Raw genomic sequence first — 23,365 nt, forward strand, 5'->3', positions numbered from 1 at the left:
GCGAGATCGTGCACCTCCCAGTTGGTGTAGGACATCTCCGTGTCCTCGCTCCACACTAGACCCCTACCTGCAGCGGGGACACAAGCGCACGCACCCAGACACGTAAACAGGAGAGCACGTTGTACAGCATGAGTCATAAAGGTTTCCAAGATTGGCTTCAGTTCTTTCCATTAGCTTATCAAGCATGTTTCTGAGCATGTCAAATTATATTAATTGAGTCGTAGTAATTATGATGTTTAAATTATTAACTTTTGAAGATAAGGCCCCTCGCTATCACATTGAGAGAAACAGTCTTTATCGTGTTTCCTCTATTTAATTAATTCTTTCATGATTATTCTGGTAACGATATCATAATTAATCCGGTAAAATTAGATTCAAACAGAGCGGGATAATTCAACTCAAAGTGGCACAAAACGGTAAAGTTTGGATTTAAACTTTCTGAAGGTTGGTAAGTCTGCTGCTGTGGATGCTGTTTGAGGTTGGACCTTTCACGCTGATGCCCAGCCAAGCTCCATGTGCCTGCTCCGCGGAGCTCTGGATGTGTTCCCACACAAATCCGTTCTCCGTCTCGTCCAAGACCGAGAGAAGCTCTGCTCCCTCTAGAAGAGAGGAAAAGAGAAAGGAAAAGGACAGAAATGGAACAAAACAGAATTGATTGTGCAGGGAGATTCACCAGTGGTGCGGCAGGCTCAATGAAACACTCCTAAATTTAGACATATTGATGCATCTGGTCAATTGTTTGCAGCGGAGAAGGTCAGAAGTGTTGCACTTAATTGGCTTTCAGTTCAGTGTGGGGAGGCCGTGTGGGCAAACGCAGCAGGAGTCTGAGCAGAGAGGGACGAGTGTAAGCGACGGCCGAGCTCCTGCAGCTCTCCTCTTACCTTTTTTACAGGACATGCGAGCGTCCTGCTGTAGTCTGAGTGTTTGCAGGTTGAAGGCATAACAGTGGTTTCTGAAAGACACCCAGGCCCAATCCCCGACAGAGTTGGGACACTTGCCAGGGTAGATCCATTGGTGACCCACAGGCTCGTCTGGCAGGGAGAAAGACATCAGGGATTAATTAAGTTTGGTTTATCTCAAATGAAAGTCAAGTTTAGGTTTTTATAATGTATAGACTGTTGTATATTGGTGTTATTTTACAAATAAATACCACTAATTTGACAGATTGCAGCATCAAGCTTAGCGTCACAGGGAGTCATTGTCCACTGCCCAGTGGTGGTCATGTGACCGCATCCAGCCATGTGATTGGGCTCCCCATCTTTCCAGTTGGAATACGACACCTCTTCTTCCCCCAGCCAGGTGAAGCTCCGTCCCTGAATCAAAGAAAGTACAAGTTGAGAATCACTGCGTCCTGTAGCGTGGAAAACACTGTTGAGCCTCGTGTGACTCAGGTGATTATATTAAAGTTAAGATCTCAGGCTCACTCCGTAGTTGTAGAGAGCCACCCAGGCCGGCCGGTGCAGGCGGTTGATCAGAAGCGTGAGGTACGCCTGCTGGTAGGGATCCTTCACCGTGGCCAGAGTCCCGTTCAAAGATTCACACAGATGCAAAGCGCCGGTCCAGTCCAGGCGCTTCTCCACCACCCGGTACGTCACTCCACCCAACTCCACAGGCTCCGACAGGGAGGCAGGAATCAGGGCGGGTGCCGGAGGGAGACCTTGGTCTGAAGAAACAAGGTTCACTGTGCGTCAACACAATTGCAAGTCTCCAGATTTAAAATTTCACACGTAGTTGAGGTAATAATGAGCTCCACACCTTGATGCCTCTGACAAATGTAGCCATTACGCTCCATCTCACAGGCGCGGGAGGCCCACATGCCGGCGTTCTTCTGCGGGTTCCCGTGAATCATCACCACGCAGTTTCCCTGAGAGGCGACAGTGACATGATCAGAACTTGAACAGAGCGAGGACAACACCAAAGCATCAGAGCTGTGATTGGTGGGTGTTGTTGTGAGTGGGCTATACCCGTGTCTTGTTTTGGTGCGGTCCACTGTTGTCGAGCGGCTCTCCGGGGCCCCAGTTGGTGTAGCTGAGCAGGCCAGCCTTGGCCCATTGGAAGTGACCTTTAGAGCCCGAGGTCAAACCCACCCAGAGGTCAACACTGGCGTTGTTCAGCAGGGTGGTGACGAAGGCTGTGGGGCGGAGAATCGATTGGGTCACAGTGGGCATGAGCGTGGTGAGACTTGGCTAACAAACTTCAGTAAAGGTTTAAAGATAAGGACACGCAAGTGCAAACCGATGGATGGATAGAATGATTGAGTGGGTCTAACCACCTCTCCTTCTTTGTGAGGGTTCGGCTGTAATTACCTTGCTCCAGATGATTGGTCACCACTGCCAGCACACCTCCCTGAGTCTCACATCTCAGCTTGGACGCAGACCACGTGACCCGGTACAACTGATCGAACACCCTGAAACACTTCACAGAATTCAGATCAGGTCAGTTTGCGTCCGGACAGTTAAAGGTGCATTCGATAAACTATTACTCTTTAGTTGCCATGCCTCTCGGCCTGTTTGCTGTACAACAATGACAAATCTACCTTATGCTGATAGGACGCCCATTCATCCGGGCAGCCTGCGGGGGGGTGGGGGGATGATGGAGTCGGAGGAATGGTGCCCGTGACGTTCACTCTCTTACAGATGTAGGGCAGGTCAGAGGGGCATTTCTGATCGGCCCAGTCCGCTGTTGGGAAGTGACAAACACAAGCGGGCGTTAAGTGCACTGCCTTTTCATTGAGCCTCCAGAGGTCTCACATCCCGGCTGCTCCTCGTACCTTTGTTGGCCGACATGTGAACACATCTGCGGTCGCGGCTGAGCGGATGCGGCCTCCCGAGGGCCCAGGACACGTAATTGAGCACAGAGTGGTCAGACCAGCGGAAACGGCCATCGTTTTCGTAGGTGTGAAGCCCCAGCCACCAGTTATCACCCTCTGCTCTCACCATCTAAAACGGGAGAGAGAAACTGTGAACAAGGCTGCAGCGGCCTTGAATATTCAGAGTTTGTTCAGAAAAAAAGAAAGTACTGCAGGTTTATACCACAGTGTTACTGTAAATGCACAGTTATTTCATCCTGAACTGCAGTTACACAGTGTGGTGGTGATGCAGTATGCAGACACCATAATTAGTGGTGATTTAGGGTCAGTGTATCACGTCGTTGCCCAGATTAAACTGGACCACTTGCAGACACCATCGTGATCAATTGCCTCTTCGGGTTAAATCAACTCCTATAAAGGGTGATGAAGATTTTGATAAAGTGTCCAGTGCCTTGCGTAAAGTGCTGCCCAGGAAAGCGTCTTCCTCCGCCGAGTGGACGGACGCCAGCGAGGAGTCAAACCAGGAGCAAATCCTCTGGGCCTGGTCCCAAGTGTTGCGCTGGTCGAAAAATTTATATTCAGCCTCCTGGAAGGGAATCCACTCGGGTGAAGAGGTGCCTGATGGAACACGTGGCGAGAAACATGGGCAGACATCACAGGAGGGTTTTCAAATAAACAATTATTTCATTACATTTAGTGGTGAAGTTGAGAGCAAAGAAAATAAAACTGACCTTCAGAGATTTCTGGTTCCTTCTCAACACTACCTAAGAAAACAGGAGCAAGGAAAAGGTGTGTTACATGCAATATTAGCCGGGGGGGAGAAATGAATTAAGACGTACCGCAAATAAGAAAACAATATTTCAGATGTAGAATCTAAATATATCCAGGACTAAAATACCAATTTCATCCACAGGACCTTTTAAATATTCATAAAGATAAAGTCGGGTGTAGCTGTACCTCTGGGGATCTTGCAGATCCAGTCCATCTCTGAGTCACAGTGCATGGCCAGCCACGTCATTGTGCCCAAGTCTGCCGCAGCACACTGCCGAATGTTGTAATAGTAGCGGCCGAAGTTCTGGTACGTGAACTGGAACACAAACGACAAACAGATTCTGTTTCAAGCATCATTTAAAAAAAAAAAACAATCTGGACAATCAGTTTTTCCTTTTAAATTGTTTAAGTTGCCTTTTTTTTGGGCGCAGATATCTTTTCATTACTCACAGGCAAACCGTCGCTCCACTTCCAACTACCATTGTCAATGGGGTTCCTGCGGTTGAGGCCAATCCAAAACCAATGCTGCTCATGGTCCTCGGATTCCCTATGGACCAAAGCTTCATCATCATCATCATCATCATCATCATCATCATCATCATCATCATCATCGTCACACTCATCATCATCATCACCTATCAGCTGGTCTATGCCCACCTACCCGAAGGCCTCATGGAGGACCTGTAGGACAAAGTGCTCCTCGTCCGGGCCGCTGATGCTCAGCAGGTCGGCGCCGTGTCTCCGGCAGAACAGGTGAGCCTGCAGCCAGCTCAGCTTCTGCTCCAGCTGCGAGTATTGAAACACCTGCAGCACAGGTAGTGAAGAGGTCATGCACACATGGTAAAGTTTGACTTCACTGTAAAAGACACTCCCAGTGTGAAACGTTTTCTGGGACGAACCTTGTAGCAGTAGCGCAGGTTACTGTTGCTCTTCCAGCCGCTGGGACAGGAGCCGCTGAGACTCGGGGTGGGCTGGGGGACGGGCGGCTCGGGGCTCGGAGACGTGTCCTGGTTCTGTCTGCAGATGAATTTGGCCTTGTATGACGCACAGTCCTTCACCTCCCACAGGCCTGTTGCGAAGCCCGTCGCCATGGAAACGCAGCCGCCATGGACGTTGACTGAAATAGACACCGGGTGAGACGTAGGTGAGTAAAGAGAAGAAAACAGAAGAACTCTCTTCCTCTGAACTCTCTTACCGATCATCATTAAGGATCATATTTCCTAAACTGCTGTGTGGTCTGTTAGTATAGGGCAAACACATATTTACTTAAATAAATTAAGATTTTTTTTTCCTATTGCATTTCTCACCAAACTCGGGCTTCAAAGTAAAGGTCTTGAGGTGGAAGTGAGGTTTAATAATAATAATAAATCATGTAAAAATCCAACCAAAGGTTTCTTCTACAAGTCAATCATTGGTGTTGGATTTTGGCTGTTATGATTAAAGCCTTATAAGGAGTATATACAGTCTATGGTACTCACCAGTGTCAATACAAAAAACATCATCCTATGACGAAAACCTTCAGTTGAAGTTTAACAACGTCGGCCTCCATCCAGCCAGCCAATCCAACTGAAGTAACAGACTCTGGCTATAATCTGTGCAGAGGTCAAAGTCCAAATATCTGGATCTATCAGGCCAGAAGACTCGCCCGTGACCAGGTTTTAAATGTCTAAAAGGTCTGGTTTCATGATTATCTGTATAAAGAGAACACCTTGATCACATTTCCTGCCTCATTCCTGTGCTGCCGCCATCACAATGTGTCGTGAGACTGTTTCACAATATCCTCAACAAATGGTTCAGATTTTGATGCATTAACCTCAGGTTGTGTCTGCTGTGCTCGGATAATCAGCTTATCAATGCTTCCGTATAGAGCAATCAGGATATCAGCATTTAATAGAAAACAAAACCAGTACAATCCAGCTTCTTCTTTGAATTGGATTAAAGCCCAAACTTGCTCTTGTTCAGAATGGACCTCATGTTTTGGTCAATTGAAAATCCACAGCGATGGATTGGAGGAAACTATAATAATCCCCTCAGGGAAGTGAACTCATCACAGCGACAGTGGTAACAACTAATAAATGAGGCACAATGAAATTACAACAGCAGTAATAAAAGACCAGAGCTGAATCAAACAGACCAATGAAAAAACCTTGTAAAAAAATGTTGATGTGCTTATTATAGGTAAAACAGATCTATAAGGTTTTAAGAGATGTTTCATCAATATACAATTGAATCGGATTCCTCATTTATATCCTTTACGACACCCTGATTTGGACCAAAAAGGTTGCTCTTTTCCTGTTGTCTGTTTTGACAACTTAATCCAGAGTTAATTCTGTAAATCATGTTTCTGTGCTACCTGGCTCGTCCCGATTCCAGTTGGTGTAGGTCACTTCGTCACCACTGAGCCAGCGGAAAGAGCCGCTTTGATCATGGAGGCCGATCCAGAGGGAATCTCCCAAGCGACCGAACAACAGGCTGTTAGCGAAGGCCTGCTCGAACCTGCGGAGGTTTAAACAGGGCCTTAAGGAAAGCAAGCTATGACAAGGCAGACTGTGAAGACTTTCAAGGTAAAGTGTGTGTGTGTGTGTGTGTGTCCAGGTGTGTGAACGCTGGTGTACCCACCTATTTGTAATGGTAACAAGGAAGGCTCCTTGTTCCTCACAGGATTTCCTGGCTTTATCAAAGGTGAGTAGCTCTTCTCCCACCCAGTAACAAGCTGGACTGTGCCACTTCCAGCCCTGAGAGGAGAGGAAGAGGAAGAGGAAGAGGAAGAGGAAGAGCGAGAGGGAGAGGAAGAGGAAGAGGAGAGGCAATTAGGCAGATATGGAAATGAAGCACCTTAAGAGAGGAAACTCAGTGGATTGGTGGATCCAGAGAATTTCTATTCTTTGTACTTTTTTAACATTAAAAGATTTTTCACTGTTTTCCAAGAATAATTAAAGGATCTTAACAAAAACAATCAAACACGTTAAGGTAACAGATATCTGTGAGCGTTTGTGAACTTTGGATGCAGCTTGCTTGTATTTAAAAGGACTGTGAGGCCTTGATGAAGGTGTCTGCTCTGTTCCATTCTGGTTCAATAATTTGAAATCACTCTATGGCCATCACACTACAGGTGAACAGCAATTATGCTAATATTAATGGAAGTGCAGTGCTACATTTTAAACAGCTCAGTAGCAGCACAAAGTAAGGGACTAGGGCAACAACTAGCTGGAGCAGTTTAAGGAAAACAGCATCAAATGACATCAAATTCACATTTTGTTTGAGGGCGGAGGACGTAATCGCTCCCCTTGAAACACTAACCACATCATTCCTTTGCCCTTAATCTTCCACTGAATTTCACATCTGTTGAGTACTTTAAAACACATTTTGCTCACTAGCAAACAGACAGACAAACAGGGGAAGTGAAAAACACAAACGATTTCCCAGAAAACAATTGACTTTACCACTCGTACGACCGGATTTTATCCTGAATGCAGAATACAAAAAAGAACAAGTCTATGCACGCAGAAATAACTTTTCCCTGGCCTCGATCCCTCCTGTCGGCTCTTGCACTGTAGTCGTGGAGGTGCGCAGATGCAGCCAACACGTCGAGGGTCACAAGGGGTGAGATATTGAGTGAGATCGGAAGGGAGAGAAAGTGCAGCTTCTTGTGAATATGCTCCACCTCGGGCTTTTTGCACAGCCACGTTGGGCATCTGGACAGAAACCTCAAATATTATACCTGCTGGAGAGGCCTGATCTCACATCTCCTTAAATATGATCTCCCTCTTTTCTGTCTTTATTATCTGCAGAACATCAAACATCTTGAGTATTTTTCCATGATGTAACCATTATGACCAAATATACAAATATAATTTTCAACCCCATACCCTCATTTTGATTTAAAGAAGAAACATTTGAAAATATGCAGAATCTTTATGGAATGATTTGGTCACCCAGTGCGGTTTCAGGGTAAATGCACTTTTTCCCCAGACACATGGTTCACCATGACCTTTGACCTTTGAACACTGAAATTGAAAGTTTCAGTGCAAGTGACACCTTATCAAAAGTTGAAGATATTCCCTAAAGGCAGACAAGGGGCCCAAACAAATGTTTGTTGTGTTTTGAGGCCACCCTGAGCTTGACGTTTGACCTTTCACCACCCGTAACTATCCAGTTGATCCGTCAAAGTGACCATTTTTGAGAAATTGGAAAGAATTTTTAAGATAACACGTTCACAAGGCTAAAACAATGAGGTTTGAGAGGTCCCAGTGACCTTGACCTTTAACCTTCAAAATATACTCAGCTTATCTTTGAGTCCAGGTGACTGGTTGTACTCAAGTTAAAGATATTGCTTCAAAGTCTTTAAGAGCTGTTGCTTTTATAAACCAATCAGGGCGATCTTCACCTTTCACCTTTACTGGCACAGAGGCATAAAAACCGACAGACAGTATCACCATAAGCCTTTTTTTGAGTTACAAAATTATCTTTGTAATTTCATATCCCTTAATCTCAAAGAAATCTGTTGTACTATTCGACAACTGTCTCCTTAAACATTAACAATAATGAACACAGGAACCCAGGGAGTTTGCATTTTCATTATTTTCGGGCCCCCCTTGTGTCTGAGGGGCCTTAGCAGCTGCTGAAACCACATGCTGCCTCCGACTTTAGCGATCAGTCTTTTTCTGATCTCACTGTTTATCCGCACATGAAGCAGCTGCGCTTCCCTCATAATAATATCACTATCTTTGGTAGGTAGACAGAAGAAAACAATAGTTTAATATGACGGCGTTGCAATAATGAGCAATCTGTTGTGTTTTTTTGAGGAATGAGCTCGGGATGGGGTAAATGGTTTTGGTTATCGTTTGGTTGAATGGTGCAGAGACGGTCAGCGGGCTCTCATTGTTGTTTCACATGTTGCGTGTAGTGAGATCATCTGCTCGAAAACAAGCCACACCGCCGCAGGGCCCTGCAGCGTGCGCCATGCCAAATGACCCCTGTCACATTACCACCCCTGACGCCTCGCTCCCCGGGGAGTGGGGTAAAGATTCATCACGCCAAACAATGGTCCATCCATACAGGGATCTTTGTTGAAGGCCGAGCAGCTGAGATCAAGCACGACCCTCAGCTTCAGATCATTTGCATCATGAGTCAACACATGAACACACAAAGATGTAACACTCCTTCATATACACAGACACACACTGTGATATCGTTTCTCACTGGGATAGTTCCCTATAAGTCACACATCACTGATAAAGAACCCACTGACTTTGACAATAAAGATTTTCAGGAAGCAGGTAGAAGTCAGGTATCTGCCGTGTAATCTCATATGGAGAGAGTTAAGTAGTGTGGAAACAGAGACAGATGTTGATGGATCCTCCAGATGTGGTTCTCTTCATCATGTGGGTGAAGTAGTGGGCGCCACAGTGCACGGTAATGTATGAAGTCAGTGCTAGTACTGAATGAAGAAACAAACGTCTCTATTTGATTTGTTTTTACTTTGACTTTTTAAAATCATGCATGAAGCCAAAGTACTCTGTGTGTGCGTGTGTGTGTGTGTGTGTGTGTGTGCGTGTGTGCGTGTGTGCGTGTAACCTCTCAAGGACCTTCCCCACTGAAACACTGTCCTTGTCAGGACCAATTAGATAGGGGAAGTTTGAAAAAGTTTGGGTTAGGTTGCTCACAATGAATGAATTCAATGCAGTGACCTTACAAAGATAGCTGTTTAAAAAATGAATTTTGACTCTAACTTTTTCTCTCTCTTTTCTGTCCATTGAGTTGCAGAAGCCTTGAGTATGTGTGTGTGTGTGTGTGTGTGTGTGTGTGTGTGTGTGTCTGGTATGCCTGTTAAACCTCCAAGTCTTAAGGGAGTGATTTGTGTTACAGTTAGAGGCTCAGGGCAGACGAGTGGGCCGGCGGACGGGCGAGAGCCGGGCTGCAGCTCTGGGAAATGGGGTCAAAGGTGAAGAAATGGCTGAAATATTATAATAATAACAGTAATAGTTATGTTCCCCTTAACATTGCAGACTGTCATCAGCTGGAATAAGACCACTGATGTGTTCTCAGCGGAATCTTCAAGAGAGGAAAAGAGCCCTACTTGTTTGCACTCTTGATGTTTAGGTTTCCCATCACTCTTTGTTCCTGGTTTCTTACAGATGGAGGGCAGGGTCAAATTACAAGGGCTGTCGTCCCAGCGGCCGTCCTGCACATGCAAGCAAGACACAAACCAAACAAGAGAGCACAGCTGTTGAATATATACAGATGGAGGAGAATTGCTGACAGTCATTTGGCTTTGGAGAGGGGTCAGCGTGAGGGTGAGGGTGGTCACTCACGAGCCCCCACATAGAGACGCAGTCCTCTTGGGTGTTGCGGAAGTTATTGGGTTCAAACGGGTGCCAGTAGGTGAAGATGACAGGCGTGTGGTCGGTCCACTGGAAGTCCATTTGCATTACGGTGTCATGGAGCCCTATCCACAGCTGTTCGATGTCTGACAGAAGACACACACAACACAAGAATCCAGTTATGGAAGAAGTTGGCTTAAAAATAGGATTGGGCTCAAACGATGGCCTTCATATGAAATTCTCACTTTTTCCACGGGGTTCAATAATGAAGTTGGAGAACATCCATGACCTAAATATTTGGTTTCTCACTTCATGTGCTGTTAATCAGCTCAGGAAGGAAACTGGAACTGTCTCGTTTCCACAACATTTGAGCTTGGTGTGAAGGCATGGGCTAAAAACATAACATAATCTATATTTTTTACCTCCGCCAAGAACACAATAATGGACGGGATTACCAGGAAACATAATGGAAGGATGTGGTATGTGTCAGGGAATTATGTTTTCAGGTCGTCCGTCAAACCATCCCCACATGAGGACAAAGGTCAAGGTCACGATCAAACAAATCAGAATTTGTATTGTTGTTATAGATGTGAGTGTGTGGACTCCCCCTGACCCATTGTACTTCAGAACATTTCAATTTTTTGTCTTCGCTAAGCCTGATGTTTTTTTCTTCTTCTACGTCTATACAGACAATATTAATACAAATATTGTACATTTCCCTCCGTCAATCTAAAGACAAGATGAAATCCCTGTGGAGCAGCCATAGAACCCAAAGAGCAGGTAACAGGAGTCAAGTTTAAGCTTGAAACACAAATCTGACAGGTCACAGTGAATAAACACAGACGAAGTGAAAAGGGAATATGATTTGTAGGATTTCATCTTCTGCAATTCAGAGGGAAAAGGTACAGGGCTATAAAAAAAGAAATCACCTTTTTTCAAGTTGTGAAGGATGAACTCCAGCTCAGGTAGGGTGTGGAGGCTGACCAGGTTGGCCTCCATCTTCTGGCAGGTTTTCTGAGCCGTATCCCAGTCGCTCTTCTCTGAAGTCACCTTGTAGCAGCCGGCCTGGAAGGCCTGCCAGCCCATATCACACTCGTACTTCTTATCATCCGTCCAAGAGTCTATGGGAGCAGAAAAAACAATCGAGCTGTGGACGTTGGCACCTTGGCTGGACTGATACTGCTGTGTTTTATTTGAAAGGACGAATGCACAGACCTGTAGTGAAGGGGTCCAGGGTGGCATTGGGCCTCTTCTTACAGACATACGGCAGAGCACCAGAACAATCGCGGTTTTGCCAGCGACCTGAAGACTCAGTCCTGATCACAGCACAGTTCTCCTCATCTTCGTGACTCGGCTGGTCTGAGGATGAGACATAGAACCCATCAGAACGTCTCTCATGTCCTCGATCGAAGCACAACATTCTCAACAGTAAAAGACTGTGGCTGTGTTTGTTTGAATTCAAAATGAGAAGGCCTTCTGTGGGAAGCAAATGTTTCAAACAAAATATCAGGCTTCAAAGCTTGACTTGGTTTTTCCAGGCTAACCTTGTTCCCAGTTGAGATACTTGAGCGGTGAGGAGTCGGCCCACTGCCAGCCCCCGTTGATGTCCAGGTCATTGAGGCCAATCCACAAAGCAGCGCTGTAGCCGGACAGAAAACCTATAACAGCAGGACAATACCTTTCTCAGATGGTTTTCTCTGTTCACTTTTGAGAGGGAGGACAGAAAAGAAGGCAACTTTCAACACTGCTTTCACTTATAGGCTGAAGAGCCTCTCAAGTCAGTCAGGATTTTAACTGTCAACACACGATTCAATAAAAAATTTAGTTTTTTGTGAGAATAGTGAGAAGAGAGTTTGACCAGAAACAAAATCCACTACTCCTGTTGGAAGATTGAATATACAAACCACAGGACAGTGTTTGTTTGTAAGACGTTATGCTGTAAGCACATTTCCCCGCTACTGACTTTTGAATTTGTCAAAGGAAAAAAATAAAATGTCCTATTTTGTACATTGTGTTAATAATTAGTTGTAAGTAGATTTGCAGTTATGTTTTGTGATTGGTTGCTGTCGTCTGGAATGCACTTCAGGGCCACCGTAGATTTTCGCCAGTTGATTCATTTGTTGACATTTCTGATTTATTTCTGATGTGTTTCTTGTTTTGCTGTTGTGTTTTCTAATTTGTCCTTTTTTTCTCTTGCTGTATTTTTTTAATTTGTTAATCTGATTTGCACTTCTGGGCCACCGTAGATTTTCTAATAGATTTTTGGGTCATGTATCTGATGTGTTGTGTTTAGATTAACCGCTGTGTTAAGTGTAGAAGCAGCATGTGTACAGACAGTGATCATGTTATATATCGAGGATTAGTTAACAGATAAAACCAATTAGATGATTTCATGGAATAGATTCAGACTTTATCAGTACTGTGACACAGAAGTTGTAGGTAGAGGAAAAACAAAACATTTATTTCAGAAGCTTCAACAGATGTGAACACCTTCTTCCCACTGACGTTACCGTTAATGTAGGTCTGCTCATGCAGCTTGGTGATGCTCAGCAGGTCTGCCCCCTGCTGCTGGCAACTGATCCGTGCCTCGCTCCATGACAACGTAGCGTGGAAGTTAAACTGGTAACAGCTGTCCGTCAGCGGGTCAGTATCCCAGAATGTCTCACAGCCGCTGCCTGAGAGCGAGGGAGAGACGAGAGGAGTCAGTGTGAGCAGAGGAGAGAGTAGGAGGACACCAGAGTGGACACGGCTGAAAAGAAGCCGAGTGAGATAATTGGGCTTCAGTGAGCTGAGAGATGTAACAGTAAAGTCCGGAAATTACAAAGTGATCACTCACTCTTAACAGGACAAAACCCCCAGCTCTCGTCCTTGCCATAGTCAAAGGTGGTGGCGCACCAGAGGTGACCGTCCTCCCGGCCGATACCGGTGCAGCTGTGGAACCACTGGCTATCGTACAGGAAGGGCAGGTGGCAGGGGCGGCCGTTAGAGCTGCCCTGGATGGTGTAGATCTCTGTCAGGAAAAAGAGAGGGGGGGGGGGGGTACTGTAAATCTCTGACTCGCTTGACTTGCCTAACGTTATGGCTGCGAGCTGTGCTGAGCTGAAATACCGTATCTGTTTTCTCAGCGACTCGCATAATCAAACAGAGGCTGATATTCCAGTCAAAACAATAAAGCTAACCAGTGGTCAGCAGAGGGAGGGGCAAACAAATAAATAAAGGAAGGTTATGAGGAAAACTTAATATTTTCTTTTCTGAAGTTTATGTGGAAATTGAATTAACAGCTGTGGATTTAGGGAAAAAAGGCTGGATTTGAATATTTAAACTCAAAAGCAGTTTCTTTTAGCAGTGATCCCACACTGCTTCACCACGTTCTCATATAGGTATTTTGTTATTGTTTTCATCGATATACATTACATTTCATTTAGCTGACGCTTTTATCCAAAGCGACTTACAATAAGTGCATTCAACCATGAGGCTACAAACCCAAAACAGCAAGAATCAAGTAAGTACAATTTGCTTCAAGAAAGCCAAACTACAAGTGCTACATGTAAGTGCCATATAAGTACAACTAAACTTTTTTATTTATTTAATTTTAAAATAAACACCAGAGTTGACCATGTATATTAGATAGGAGCCAGGACAGCGAACAGTCACAATATTTGTGTTTCAAAGCTGGATCTATGAGCAGTTTTTAGACTAGTTTAATTTACTCCATCAAGGAGGTAATGTTTTCATCTGTTTGTTTATCTGTTATTTAGCAGGAATACACAAAAACAACCGAACGGATTACCGTAGAATTTGGTGGAAGGATGTGGTAGGGGTCGAGTAATGACCATTACAACTTTTGTCCACATTCGGATCAGGGGGCGGGTAAAGTGAATTTAACTAAGGGAAGATATCACGCTCTACTCAGTACCTTTCTAACTTATATCTGATTCCTGCAGTTTGACAAAATCGTCTGAGGTCCCCAAAATACAGGAGTCCATTTGTTCTTTCCACCAGTGTAGTTTGGTGTGAAGAGAAGGCCAACAGTGAGGGAGAGAGCTGGAGAGAGAGGAAGAGAGAGGGGGAGCCTGGATCTGTAGTGTTACCAAAACACTTTAGGCCAATGGAAAGTAGGGCAGACATGTTAAATGAGGGAGGAAAGATTTCTGAAGCTCCCTCGCTGACTTCCCCTCTGTGCTCCACCACTGTCTGGCTGCAGTGGAGCTGCTCCCCCGGTTGACTAATGTCAGAGGTATTCCTCTCCGGCTTCCAGTTGACTCCACAAAGAAAACTTGTGAAGATCGGCAGATGAAAGTTAAATATGTCCATGGATCAAGTTGCCACAAAACAATGAAATAAAAGAGGAATAGTAAAGAAGAAAGCAAAAGGAGTGTTTCTGGTCTTATGTTTTTGGCAGATCTGCTTTTAATTATAAGCTAAAAGTCGTTCAGCTACGGCGAAGTTTCTCAACGAACAACCATGACATTCGATACTGGTCAGAATGGCCCTGACAGCGGAAATGAGGCTTAGCTGCAAACCAGTGTGGTCATATTTAATCCGGAGTGAAAACTATAAATAAATACAAATATACTTGAGGGTAGGGTCAACTCTGAGTGTTTACTGGAGTTTACAAACACCGGGAGTGTTTTGCTTGGCTTTCTGACTGGCAGCCAGCCGCGTGTCCTGGAAGATTCCATCACAGCAACGTCCAGTGGATCAGATGCAGCTGTGGCGCCCGCAACAGTAAGACTATCTGCCGCAGAGAGGCAGCACAACACACGGGGAGGGAGCAGCTCATTGGTCACCACAGCCTAATGGGAGACGAGATGTGCAAGCCCTAACCCTAACCCTAACCCTGTCTGGTATGTCATTCCTCACTTTTGTTTTGCTGTATCATTTTGTATATATTTTTTAATTTATAATTACTTTTGAAGATTAAAATATGTAGCAATTCTTCATTCAAATGTATAACAACAACTTGACCCAGATGTATATAGTGAGAGCTGTATATTTTTCTTTGACTTGTGTAAACCAAAGATGTTTCCAACAACATTCAAACTCAGATAAATCCCCGATTAAAATACATTGCCTCATCCGTGAAAATGATTTGCGCCCATGATTCAACGCTGCTTCACTACTTCATCAAACTTGATCTTTGTTATTGTTTTGATTGCTAGGGCCGAAATTAGTTTTTGTGGGGTTAATGAAAACAATCACATTCATATTCCTATACTATCTCTTACTATTCCATTTTCTATTTAATGTTTGTGTTAATGTTAATGGGAATCTGGAAGTGTAATTATTTTGAAAACCTTTTTGCATAAGAGAGGTAAAGAGAATCAGAGCTACTGTGATCCTGCTTCTTACCACGATACGTTTTGGCACACAGGTCCTCATGCATGCCACCATGCACAGTCCATTTCAGCTTGGAGGGCGAGGAGGGCGAGGAGGCGGCGGAGGAGTTCAAAATCGACGGCGAGGGAAGGTAGCCGTTGAGGTTCTCCAGCATCTGGCCACAGGTCCAGGACCAGCGTACTCTGGGCGGCTCCCGGTCACATGTGTACACGCCCAGAGGAGTCTTGTGCGACTTGGAGGTAAAGTTACCGGTGGTCACTCCCAGGCAAAGCGAGGAGCCCAGGTTGAACAGGCGTCCTCGGGTCACCCACTTCCAGCGCTGGTTGTCTTCCTCACAGGATTTGGACAGGATGAGGGAGTGATCCTGCACCCCCAGGCACCCGTTCTCTCCCTCATGGAAGAAAGCAAACTCATCAGAGTCCAGTGGCTCTGTGGGGGGGGGGGGGGGGGGGGGGGAGAGAGAGAGAGAGAGAGAGAGAGAGAGAGAGGTCAACAGTGGTGCGAGTCAATAATGCTGATGAAAACAGGAGCCCTTGTTAGCAGCTAGTGTGGCAGGAGAAGAGGTCACGGAGCAGATCGATATCTCCATTACTGGACCTGCTGCTGGGTTAAAAACTAGTTTGAGTCGTGGACTCTGACGTACCTGCACTTCAGAGGTATTAATCCTCTAGTAATCCTGTAATAACCCTAAAATCCTGCATGCACATTATACGACAGGGGTCTCAGCAGGAAGTTATTGAAATGACATGCTATAAACCGTGAAAGAGGGCTGCACATGTTTTTAATGTTAGGTTAGGATTGGTTGAAGTATTTCACAGTGCATCTCAAGAAATAACCCCATTCCCCGGTTTGACCTGGAAAAGCCTCTCTCCTTGTTCACTTCAGCTTGTGGTGTCTATTTCTTCTGGGTTAAACTGCGGAGAGAGCGGTGCATGAATATGTGACGACACCATCATGGGAATCAGAACAGTGACTCATACGTGCATGTGACTCGTGTAAGCGAATGTTAACAGGTCTGAATTTGATTAATTTGATGAAACTGTAATGGCCCTCAGGGGTGAAATGGTAACTGTTTTCACGCTGCCGACTTCTCACCACCGCACACTGATGTCTTTTACTTGGGTCCGATTCTCCGAGGAGCTCTATCTGCTCGTGAGGTGTTACCCACAGAGCCTTACAGTACTCTCCTGCATGTTCCCGACACCCAGAATAAATAAAGATGTTAACAAAAAATAGCGAGTTACTGCAAAGAAAATGTGTTGAACTTGACACATCCGCAGCAGTGGCTGGACGCCAGGCGCAGTGACTGGATTTTCGGGAACACAACCCGACACCCTTTCTCCATAAAAATATGTGGTTTTCCTTCAGTTCTGTTTGTCTTTTCTTTCCTTTTCTTTTTTTCTTGCAGGATTTAGAGATTTGCAACCGAAAGTCCAGGACTGCGAAATGTGCTGGTGTGTGGTAACGACTGTGTGTGAAGTTGCAACACAGGAAGACAAAGAAATATATTTCAGGGCGTGTGGCACAAATCAAAATCAAAGCACAAATCTTTCCTTTTATCATAACACAGTAGAAGAAAGTTCATAGCAACAAGCTGAGCTGCTGCAGATCCCGGATTATATATATTCACTGTTAAACTCTGGTGGGCGGTAAAAGAAAAGGACAAATCCAAAGAGACAACATTTCGTAAAAACAAAGGAAAAACCCTCGTCTCCTTTTGCAGCTCCACCATTTGGTTTTCGAGTGATTGAAAAGAGATTCTCCGATTTAGCAAAAGGGGGAGTTTGTTGGCAGATGCGGTCGGTCATTTTAAAATGAGGCCTTGACGTAAACAGCTTCAGATAACTTAGGATCTGTTTATTTTTGATGAGGGATAAGGGAGTGTGAAGAGCAAATGTGTAAACCCACATTATCTCATTGATGAAAAAAACATAATAAATTAGCAAGACAACTTAACATTTAAACAACGTTAAATCCTTCTTAGAGATCATTGTGACTAAATGATAACAGATTAGAAAACATGTGGTTAACAAATTTGTTCTATGAAAGCTGCCTGTGTTATGATTACCAGAGATGACCCAGATTGTACGGTATAAAATAGTTCGGTAGTGACTTTATATTATCTTTATCTGTATTTGCACATGAATCTATACACATTTGCAAATGTACTATAACAACCTGTATTTCATGGATATATTTCACATGCAGAGTAGAGCCTTGATTTAAGGGACATATCACACATACATATTGCAGAACATGCGTAGAATAAGTCTATAATTCATTGTATATTGTTGTCTATATCATTTATATATTTGCATCTTATTTATTTGGATTATGTCTCTTTTTTCTCTTACTATCTTCCTCCATGTTCAACTACTGGTTGTGCTGCTGTGTCCAATTGGATTTACACTACAGGGGATCGATGAATGTCTAATCCAATCTGACTGTTTTAGTTATTTCTATATAAATACACATGCATGAACTTATAAACGCACATTTACAATAACAATCTGTATTTCATGGACAAAGTTCATATGTAGAATCTGGATTTTCGGGAACACAACCCGACACCCTTTCTCCATAAAAATATGTGGTTTTCCTTCAGTTCTGTTTGTCTTTTCTTTCCTTTTCTTTTTTTCTTGCAGGATTTAGAGATTTGCAACCGAAAGTCCAGGACTGCGAAATGTGCTGGTGTGTGGTAACGACTGTGTGTGAAGTTGCAACACAGGAAGACAAAGAAATATATTTCAGGGCGTGTGGGAGTGACCGTAAATTAAAACAACTTTGGAAAAGAAAGCATATCCCCAACATAAACATGAAGCTCCTCTCCCTGACGTGAGATTCAGAGGAGAAACAGTAAGACCCTCGATGTTCCGACCTGGCCAGCTCCTGTGAGAGGCCAGGAAGTGGGGAAGGTGGGAAAGATCACTGGGCATTTGCTTGAAAAACACGACTCTCATGTGCGGGTCCTCCAGTCCGCTCAATCCCTCGTTTCCTACCCCTCAGCCGAAACACTCAAACCTCCTGCGCTGGTTTTACGGACACAGAGACAATGGAGTCTCATCAAAGGCCCCCATAAAAACAAAATCCCTGTAATCTGGAGGAGACGGCCGACACGCCCCCTCTCCTCGCACTCGGGCTCTGTGGTCAGGTTTCTCAGAAGCTGCGTTAGTTCGTTTGGTCGACAGCAAACACAGCAACACAGCCTCGGTGGCAGAACGCCTCCGAATGAGTCTGAAAAAGTGCTCTGTGTATAATCAGATATAATAACCACCCTGTGCTTTTTATAAAGCCATCCATCTTCCACTAATACTCAGCTGTTGGGACTGTTTGCAGCCAGTTTATTGTTTTAAACTTGAAAGACTCAATTCAGAGCAAGTGTGTTGTCTGACAGGGACACCAAAAACCTTTAAATCCCCAAAAAATAAAGTTTGTCAAACTAACACAAACTATCTTTTCATCAGGCTTATCTGTTCACATCAATCCAGGACTGGAGAAAAATGTCAAAAATCTAGAAAGGCCCAACAGTCTCCTTATGAGACCACATGGAAATTGACTAGATCCAGAATCTGTCCCCAAAGCTTTTCGTAGCAACGATCTATGAATTCAAGAAATCAATCAAATCAACTCCCTTTCTCCCGAGGTAAAAAAAAATCCAGGGTCCACGACCAGATCTGTATTCACACCAAAGTTGAAGGGCATTTTCCTCGCATCCCAGACCCTTCATAGAATGTCATGGTAATCAGTTGACTGGTTTTTGTGTCCTCCTTGTTGGAGATAAAAAATGCGAACACCTGCAGACAGGCCTCCCCAGTGAACTCCTAAACCTCACCGACATTACAGTTGATTTATCGTATAAATATTTTCCTTGATTATCTAATTAATTGTCAGAAAAGAGTGAAAATCAGACTCCCTGTTCTGATTGGCTCTGCTCTGCAGCTACAGTGTGATTTCTGCCACGACAACCAATAAAATGGTGTTACGCTGTAATCTCAGCTCAGGACTTAGCTACAAGTAAAACCCATGTGGATATTTGTTTAGCCGGACACATAGATGCCAATAAATCAGTCACTTGGTAATTTTCACGATGCAAATAAAAGGCATTTGAAGAAAACAGACCACAAATCGGCTTTTCACACTCGAACCCCGCTTGTTAAAACCAGCAGAACATTGTGTTGAATCCACTTCAGTGTGCGGATGTGAGGCTCAGTGTCAACGACAATATGAGACGATCCTGGTGAAAAGCTACAGAACCACTCGACAACCTGGGGCTTAACTTCCAGACAGCATGAAGCAAATTCAAAAAGAGGTTTTAATGCCAGTCGGCGCGGGGGGACACGATGGGATGTTTGATGTGAGAAAACTCCCGGGCAATCAGAGAGAGTGCAGAATTCCAGATTAACTTTAAGCCATTGAGCTCTGTGAAGGCTCAGCCACAACAGCTCTCCAGCTGTGATCTCATCCTCTTCTCTGCCCTGTCACCCCCTCTTTTCCTTTTTTTCCCCCTTCCTCAACACTGAAGACAGTTTTCTGCTGAAGAAAGAGGCCGAAGCCAACGGCCAAGAACAACCAGCAACACTCGCCAAGAGAGGCAGATATTCCCAGAACCTCCACCTCCTCAACACAGTCATCGGTTGCATCAGGTTCGAGAACAATACTCAGGACTGTGGGTGATTCATTGATAGCACGTTTTTTTTTTTTTTGTTAGATATAGTGTTATAAACTTTTCAATATCACACTGTTTGGTGGATGAGTGTGACTCAATGTTGCAGCCGGATAATTACATTTCAGTACATTGTTTTCAACATTCCTTCTGTATATCTGATCTAAAGATCTAAACTGAAGCACATGCAGAAAGAGCTGCTCTTCAACTGGTCAGAGTTGACACGGCGACAAACAACAAACAGGCAGGAAATTCCAGCCTGCTGTGTTTGTGTCTTTGGTGTTTTATGGTGGCCTGGCCTCTGAGGCAATCCAGACCGTGGATGGGTTTTACCTTACCCAAGGAGCACAGGGGGGAGGAGAGCATGGGGGGGAGGTTATATTTGCATTTTGCAGCCGCACTCAGAAAACAGAGCTAAACCGGAAACCTTTGGGAAAAAGCGCAAATCAAATTTAGAAACCAGAGTCAGACTGAGCGCACACTGTCGAAAACTTTCCATCACTCCCACACTTATGCACAGTATAATGGAGATAGCACCTTATCACGCTGCAGGTTTAAGCATGCTTGCAGCTCAGGAGGAGCCGGGAGCACAGCAGAATAAAGTACTTCTTACTTTACTGTCTGGGAACAGGAGCAGGGCGATATAACCAGAATGTCAACACGATAAAAAAATACTCATTTCAGTTGATATCAATAAATGCCAAAGGATGATTTATTAGTTAAAATGTGTTATACCTCTCACCATACTTGTGCAATCCACAAGCACCCAACTGGAGACTCGATGTCATCCCACAGCAGTTAAAATGTCTCTCATGCCCAAATAAACTCTTCTGCTATAGTAACAGCAGGATCGAATTGCATATAAATAATCCTGAGTATCATCACTGTCACAGTTCAGCTTTCCTTCATTGTTTGCCACAGACGAATCAAAGCAGAAATCTTTCCTTTTGATCATAAAACAGTAGAAGAAAGTTCATAGCAACAAGCTGAGCTGCTGCAGATCCCGGATTATATATATTCACTGTTAAACTCTGGTGGGCGGTAAAAGAAAAGGACAAATCCAAAGAGACAACATTTCGTAAAAACAAAGGAAAAACCCTCGTCTCCTTTTGCAGCTCCACCATTTGGTTTTCGAGTGATTGAAAAGAGATTCTCAGATTTAGCAAAAGGGGGAGTTTGTTGGCAGATGCGGTCGGTCATTTTAAATGAGGCCTTGACGTAAACAGCTTCACATGACTTAGGATCTGTTTATATTTTATGAGGGATAAGGGAGTGTGAAGAGCAAATGTGTAAACCCACATTATCTCATTGATGAAAATAACATAATAAATTAGCAAGACAACTTAACATTTAAACAACGTTAAATCCTTCTTAGAGATCATTGTGACTAAATGATAACAGATTAGAAAACATGTGGTTAACAAATTTGTTCTATGAAAGCTGCCTGTGTTATGATTACCAGAGATGACCCAGATTGTACGGTATAAAAGAGTTCGGTAGTGACTTTATATTATCTTTATCTGTATTTGCACATGAATCTATACACATTTGCAAATGTACTATAACAACCTGTATTTCATGGATATATTTCACATGCAGAGTAGAGCCTGGATTTAAGGGACATATCACACATACATATTGCAGAACATGCGTAGAATAAGTCTATAATTCATTGTATATTGTTGTCTATATCATTTATATATTTGCATCTTATTTATTTGGATTATGTCTCTTTTTTCTCTTACTCTCTTCCTCCATGTTCAACTACTGGTTGTGCTGCTGTGTCACATTGGATTTACACTACAGGGGATTGATGAATGTCTAATCCAATCTGACTGTTTTAGTTATTTCTATATAAATACACATGCATGAATTTATAAACGCACATTTACAATAACAATCTGTATTTCATGGACAAAGTTCATATGTAGAATCTGGATTTAAGGGACTTGTTACACATGTATGGAATAGGTTTATTTTGTATCTTATTTACATGGAGTCTTTTTGTATTCTTATTGTCTTACTATATTTCTCCCTATATATATGCAGTTTCAAATTGAATTTACCCTATTGGGATCAGTAAAGGTTCAACCTATCCTAACTTCACTTATCAAATTCAATGCACTATAACAATTCATGCAGTCCACTTCATAACACAATTCCCTCACACTGCAGTGGGAAAGTCAATTAAAGCTGGTTCAAAAGCTGCATGGATTATGAAAGTGCTGTCAATTTCCAATCTGATCTCTGCCAGTAAACATTGTGTGGGTGGCTTGCCCCTGCACACATCATCCCATAACACGGTAATGACTGTAGTTGCTGTTCACTGGACTGAATGTGTTAATTGCAGCGTCTAACAGGATGTAAAGGTCACATCTGCCCTCAGGTTGTCTGATGAGGCGTCACTCCACGTCACTTTTTGTTTTTTTTACAGTGTCGACATAAAAAAAAAAAAAAGAATCCAGAACAGAACCAGAACACAAAAAGCGAGAGAGGCCCATTCACCTCGCAGCTTTAAATAAACTTTTAGGCATAGAATGTAAATCAAAACAGAGAAAGTATAAGCCTGCAGCCCCAGCTCCCTCCCTCCCCCCTCCTCCTCGTCCTGCCCCAGCTCCTCCACATCTGTTTCCACTCACTGCTCGGACTTTTGGTTCGTGGCATACCAAAGCACCAAATACGCACACACACGCAGAGAGAGAGGGAGATAGAGAGAGCTGATTTCGGCAATCGTTGCTTTTTTCCTACAGTTTGATGACATTATATCGTTGCCTGAACTAAAGCATGCACGATAGCTTCACCGTGTGGCCCCGTCCCCCCCACCGCACACACACACACTTTAATCAAGAATGAGAGTCAAAGCGAGAGTTGAGATCTTTACGCACCGGAGTCGCTCTTCTGCAGCTCCACGCTGAGGATGAATAAATAGAAAGTGCAGATGGACAGGAGAAGTTGCCGGCTCGTCCATGTTCCCCTCGGTTCCTTGTTTCGGTCGCTGCCTTGCATGCTCACAACTGGGCTACAACACACACGCAGACCCGCACACGCATATACACGCACACATGCACACACACACACACGGGTAGCAGGGAAGAAAAAAAAGAAGAAACCAGAGGGAGGAAAGAAAGTGAACAAGTGTCCGAGTGTTTGACTCAGAAGACGGAGGCTGCAGAAGAGTTTCGCCGCTAGAGCTCCGTCCTCCTCAGTCAGATGAGACTGGAATGAATGGAGCAGCGTCACCAGCTTGTGTGTGTGTGTGCGTGAGTGTCAGTGTTTGTATGGTGCCCAACCTGAGGTCCGGGGACCTCCAGAGGTCTCCCATCATGGGGGCTGGTCAGAGGGCTTCAACTACACGTTCTCAGTCTTGTTTTGTAAATTTTGGAATTTTGTTTTTTTAAAGAACTTCACAACTTTCGGATTTGTGCAGTCATGACTTACTCTAGAGCCGTGTGCCAATTC

General features: G+C 44.1%; 1 protein-coding gene across 1 annotated transcript in view; it reads right to left on the reverse strand.

Moving 5' to 3' along the window:
• The window catches only part of mrc2 (mannose receptor, C type 2), a 26,232-nt gene extending 3,069 nt beyond the window's left edge, over window positions 1–23,163 (reverse strand). The window contains exons 1-27 of the mRNA XM_053443361.1: window positions 22,792–23,163; window positions 15,256–15,672; window positions 12,740–12,913; window positions 12,414–12,578; window positions 11,448–11,561; window positions 11,119–11,262; window positions 10,833–11,024; window positions 9,895–10,049; window positions 9,660–9,764; window positions 6,200–6,315; window positions 5,934–6,076; window positions 4,480–4,697; window positions 4,242–4,384; window positions 4,031–4,127; window positions 3,767–3,896; window positions 3,541–3,573; window positions 3,261–3,427; window positions 2,771–2,939; window positions 2,537–2,679; window positions 2,307–2,415; window positions 1,965–2,131; window positions 1,756–1,864; window positions 1,425–1,663; window positions 1,151–1,313; window positions 882–1,031; window positions 486–599; window positions 1–67 (exon numbers count right to left, since the gene is read on the reverse strand). The exon at window positions 1–67 is cut by the window's left edge and continues 113 nt beyond it. Of these exons, the coding sequence (XP_053299336.1) occupies window positions 1–67; window positions 486–599; window positions 882–1,031; window positions 1,151–1,313; window positions 1,425–1,663; window positions 1,756–1,864; window positions 1,965–2,131; window positions 2,307–2,415; window positions 2,537–2,679; window positions 2,771–2,939; window positions 3,261–3,427; window positions 3,541–3,573; window positions 3,767–3,896; window positions 4,031–4,127; window positions 4,242–4,384; window positions 4,480–4,697; window positions 5,934–6,076; window positions 6,200–6,315; window positions 9,660–9,764; window positions 9,895–10,049; window positions 10,833–11,024; window positions 11,119–11,262; window positions 11,448–11,561; window positions 12,414–12,578; window positions 12,740–12,913; window positions 15,256–15,672; window positions 22,792–22,912 (4,064 nt within the window). The 5' untranslated portion in view covers window positions 22,913–23,163. The remainder of the gene's footprint in view (window positions 68–485; window positions 600–881; window positions 1,032–1,150; window positions 1,314–1,424; window positions 1,664–1,755; window positions 1,865–1,964; window positions 2,132–2,306; window positions 2,416–2,536; window positions 2,680–2,770; window positions 2,940–3,260; window positions 3,428–3,540; window positions 3,574–3,766; window positions 3,897–4,030; window positions 4,128–4,241; window positions 4,385–4,479; window positions 4,698–5,933; window positions 6,077–6,199; window positions 6,316–9,659; window positions 9,765–9,894; window positions 10,050–10,832; window positions 11,025–11,118; window positions 11,263–11,447; window positions 11,562–12,413; window positions 12,579–12,739; window positions 12,914–15,255; window positions 15,673–22,791) is intronic.
• Window positions 23,164–23,365: the final 202 nt, after the last annotated feature.

Source organism: Pleuronectes platessa, chromosome 16 (genome assembly GCF_947347685.1).
Source record: "Pleuronectes platessa chromosome 16, fPlePla1.1, whole genome shotgun sequence".
Classification (NCBI taxonomy): domain Eukaryota; kingdom Metazoa; phylum Chordata; class Actinopteri; order Pleuronectiformes; family Pleuronectidae; genus Pleuronectes; species Pleuronectes platessa.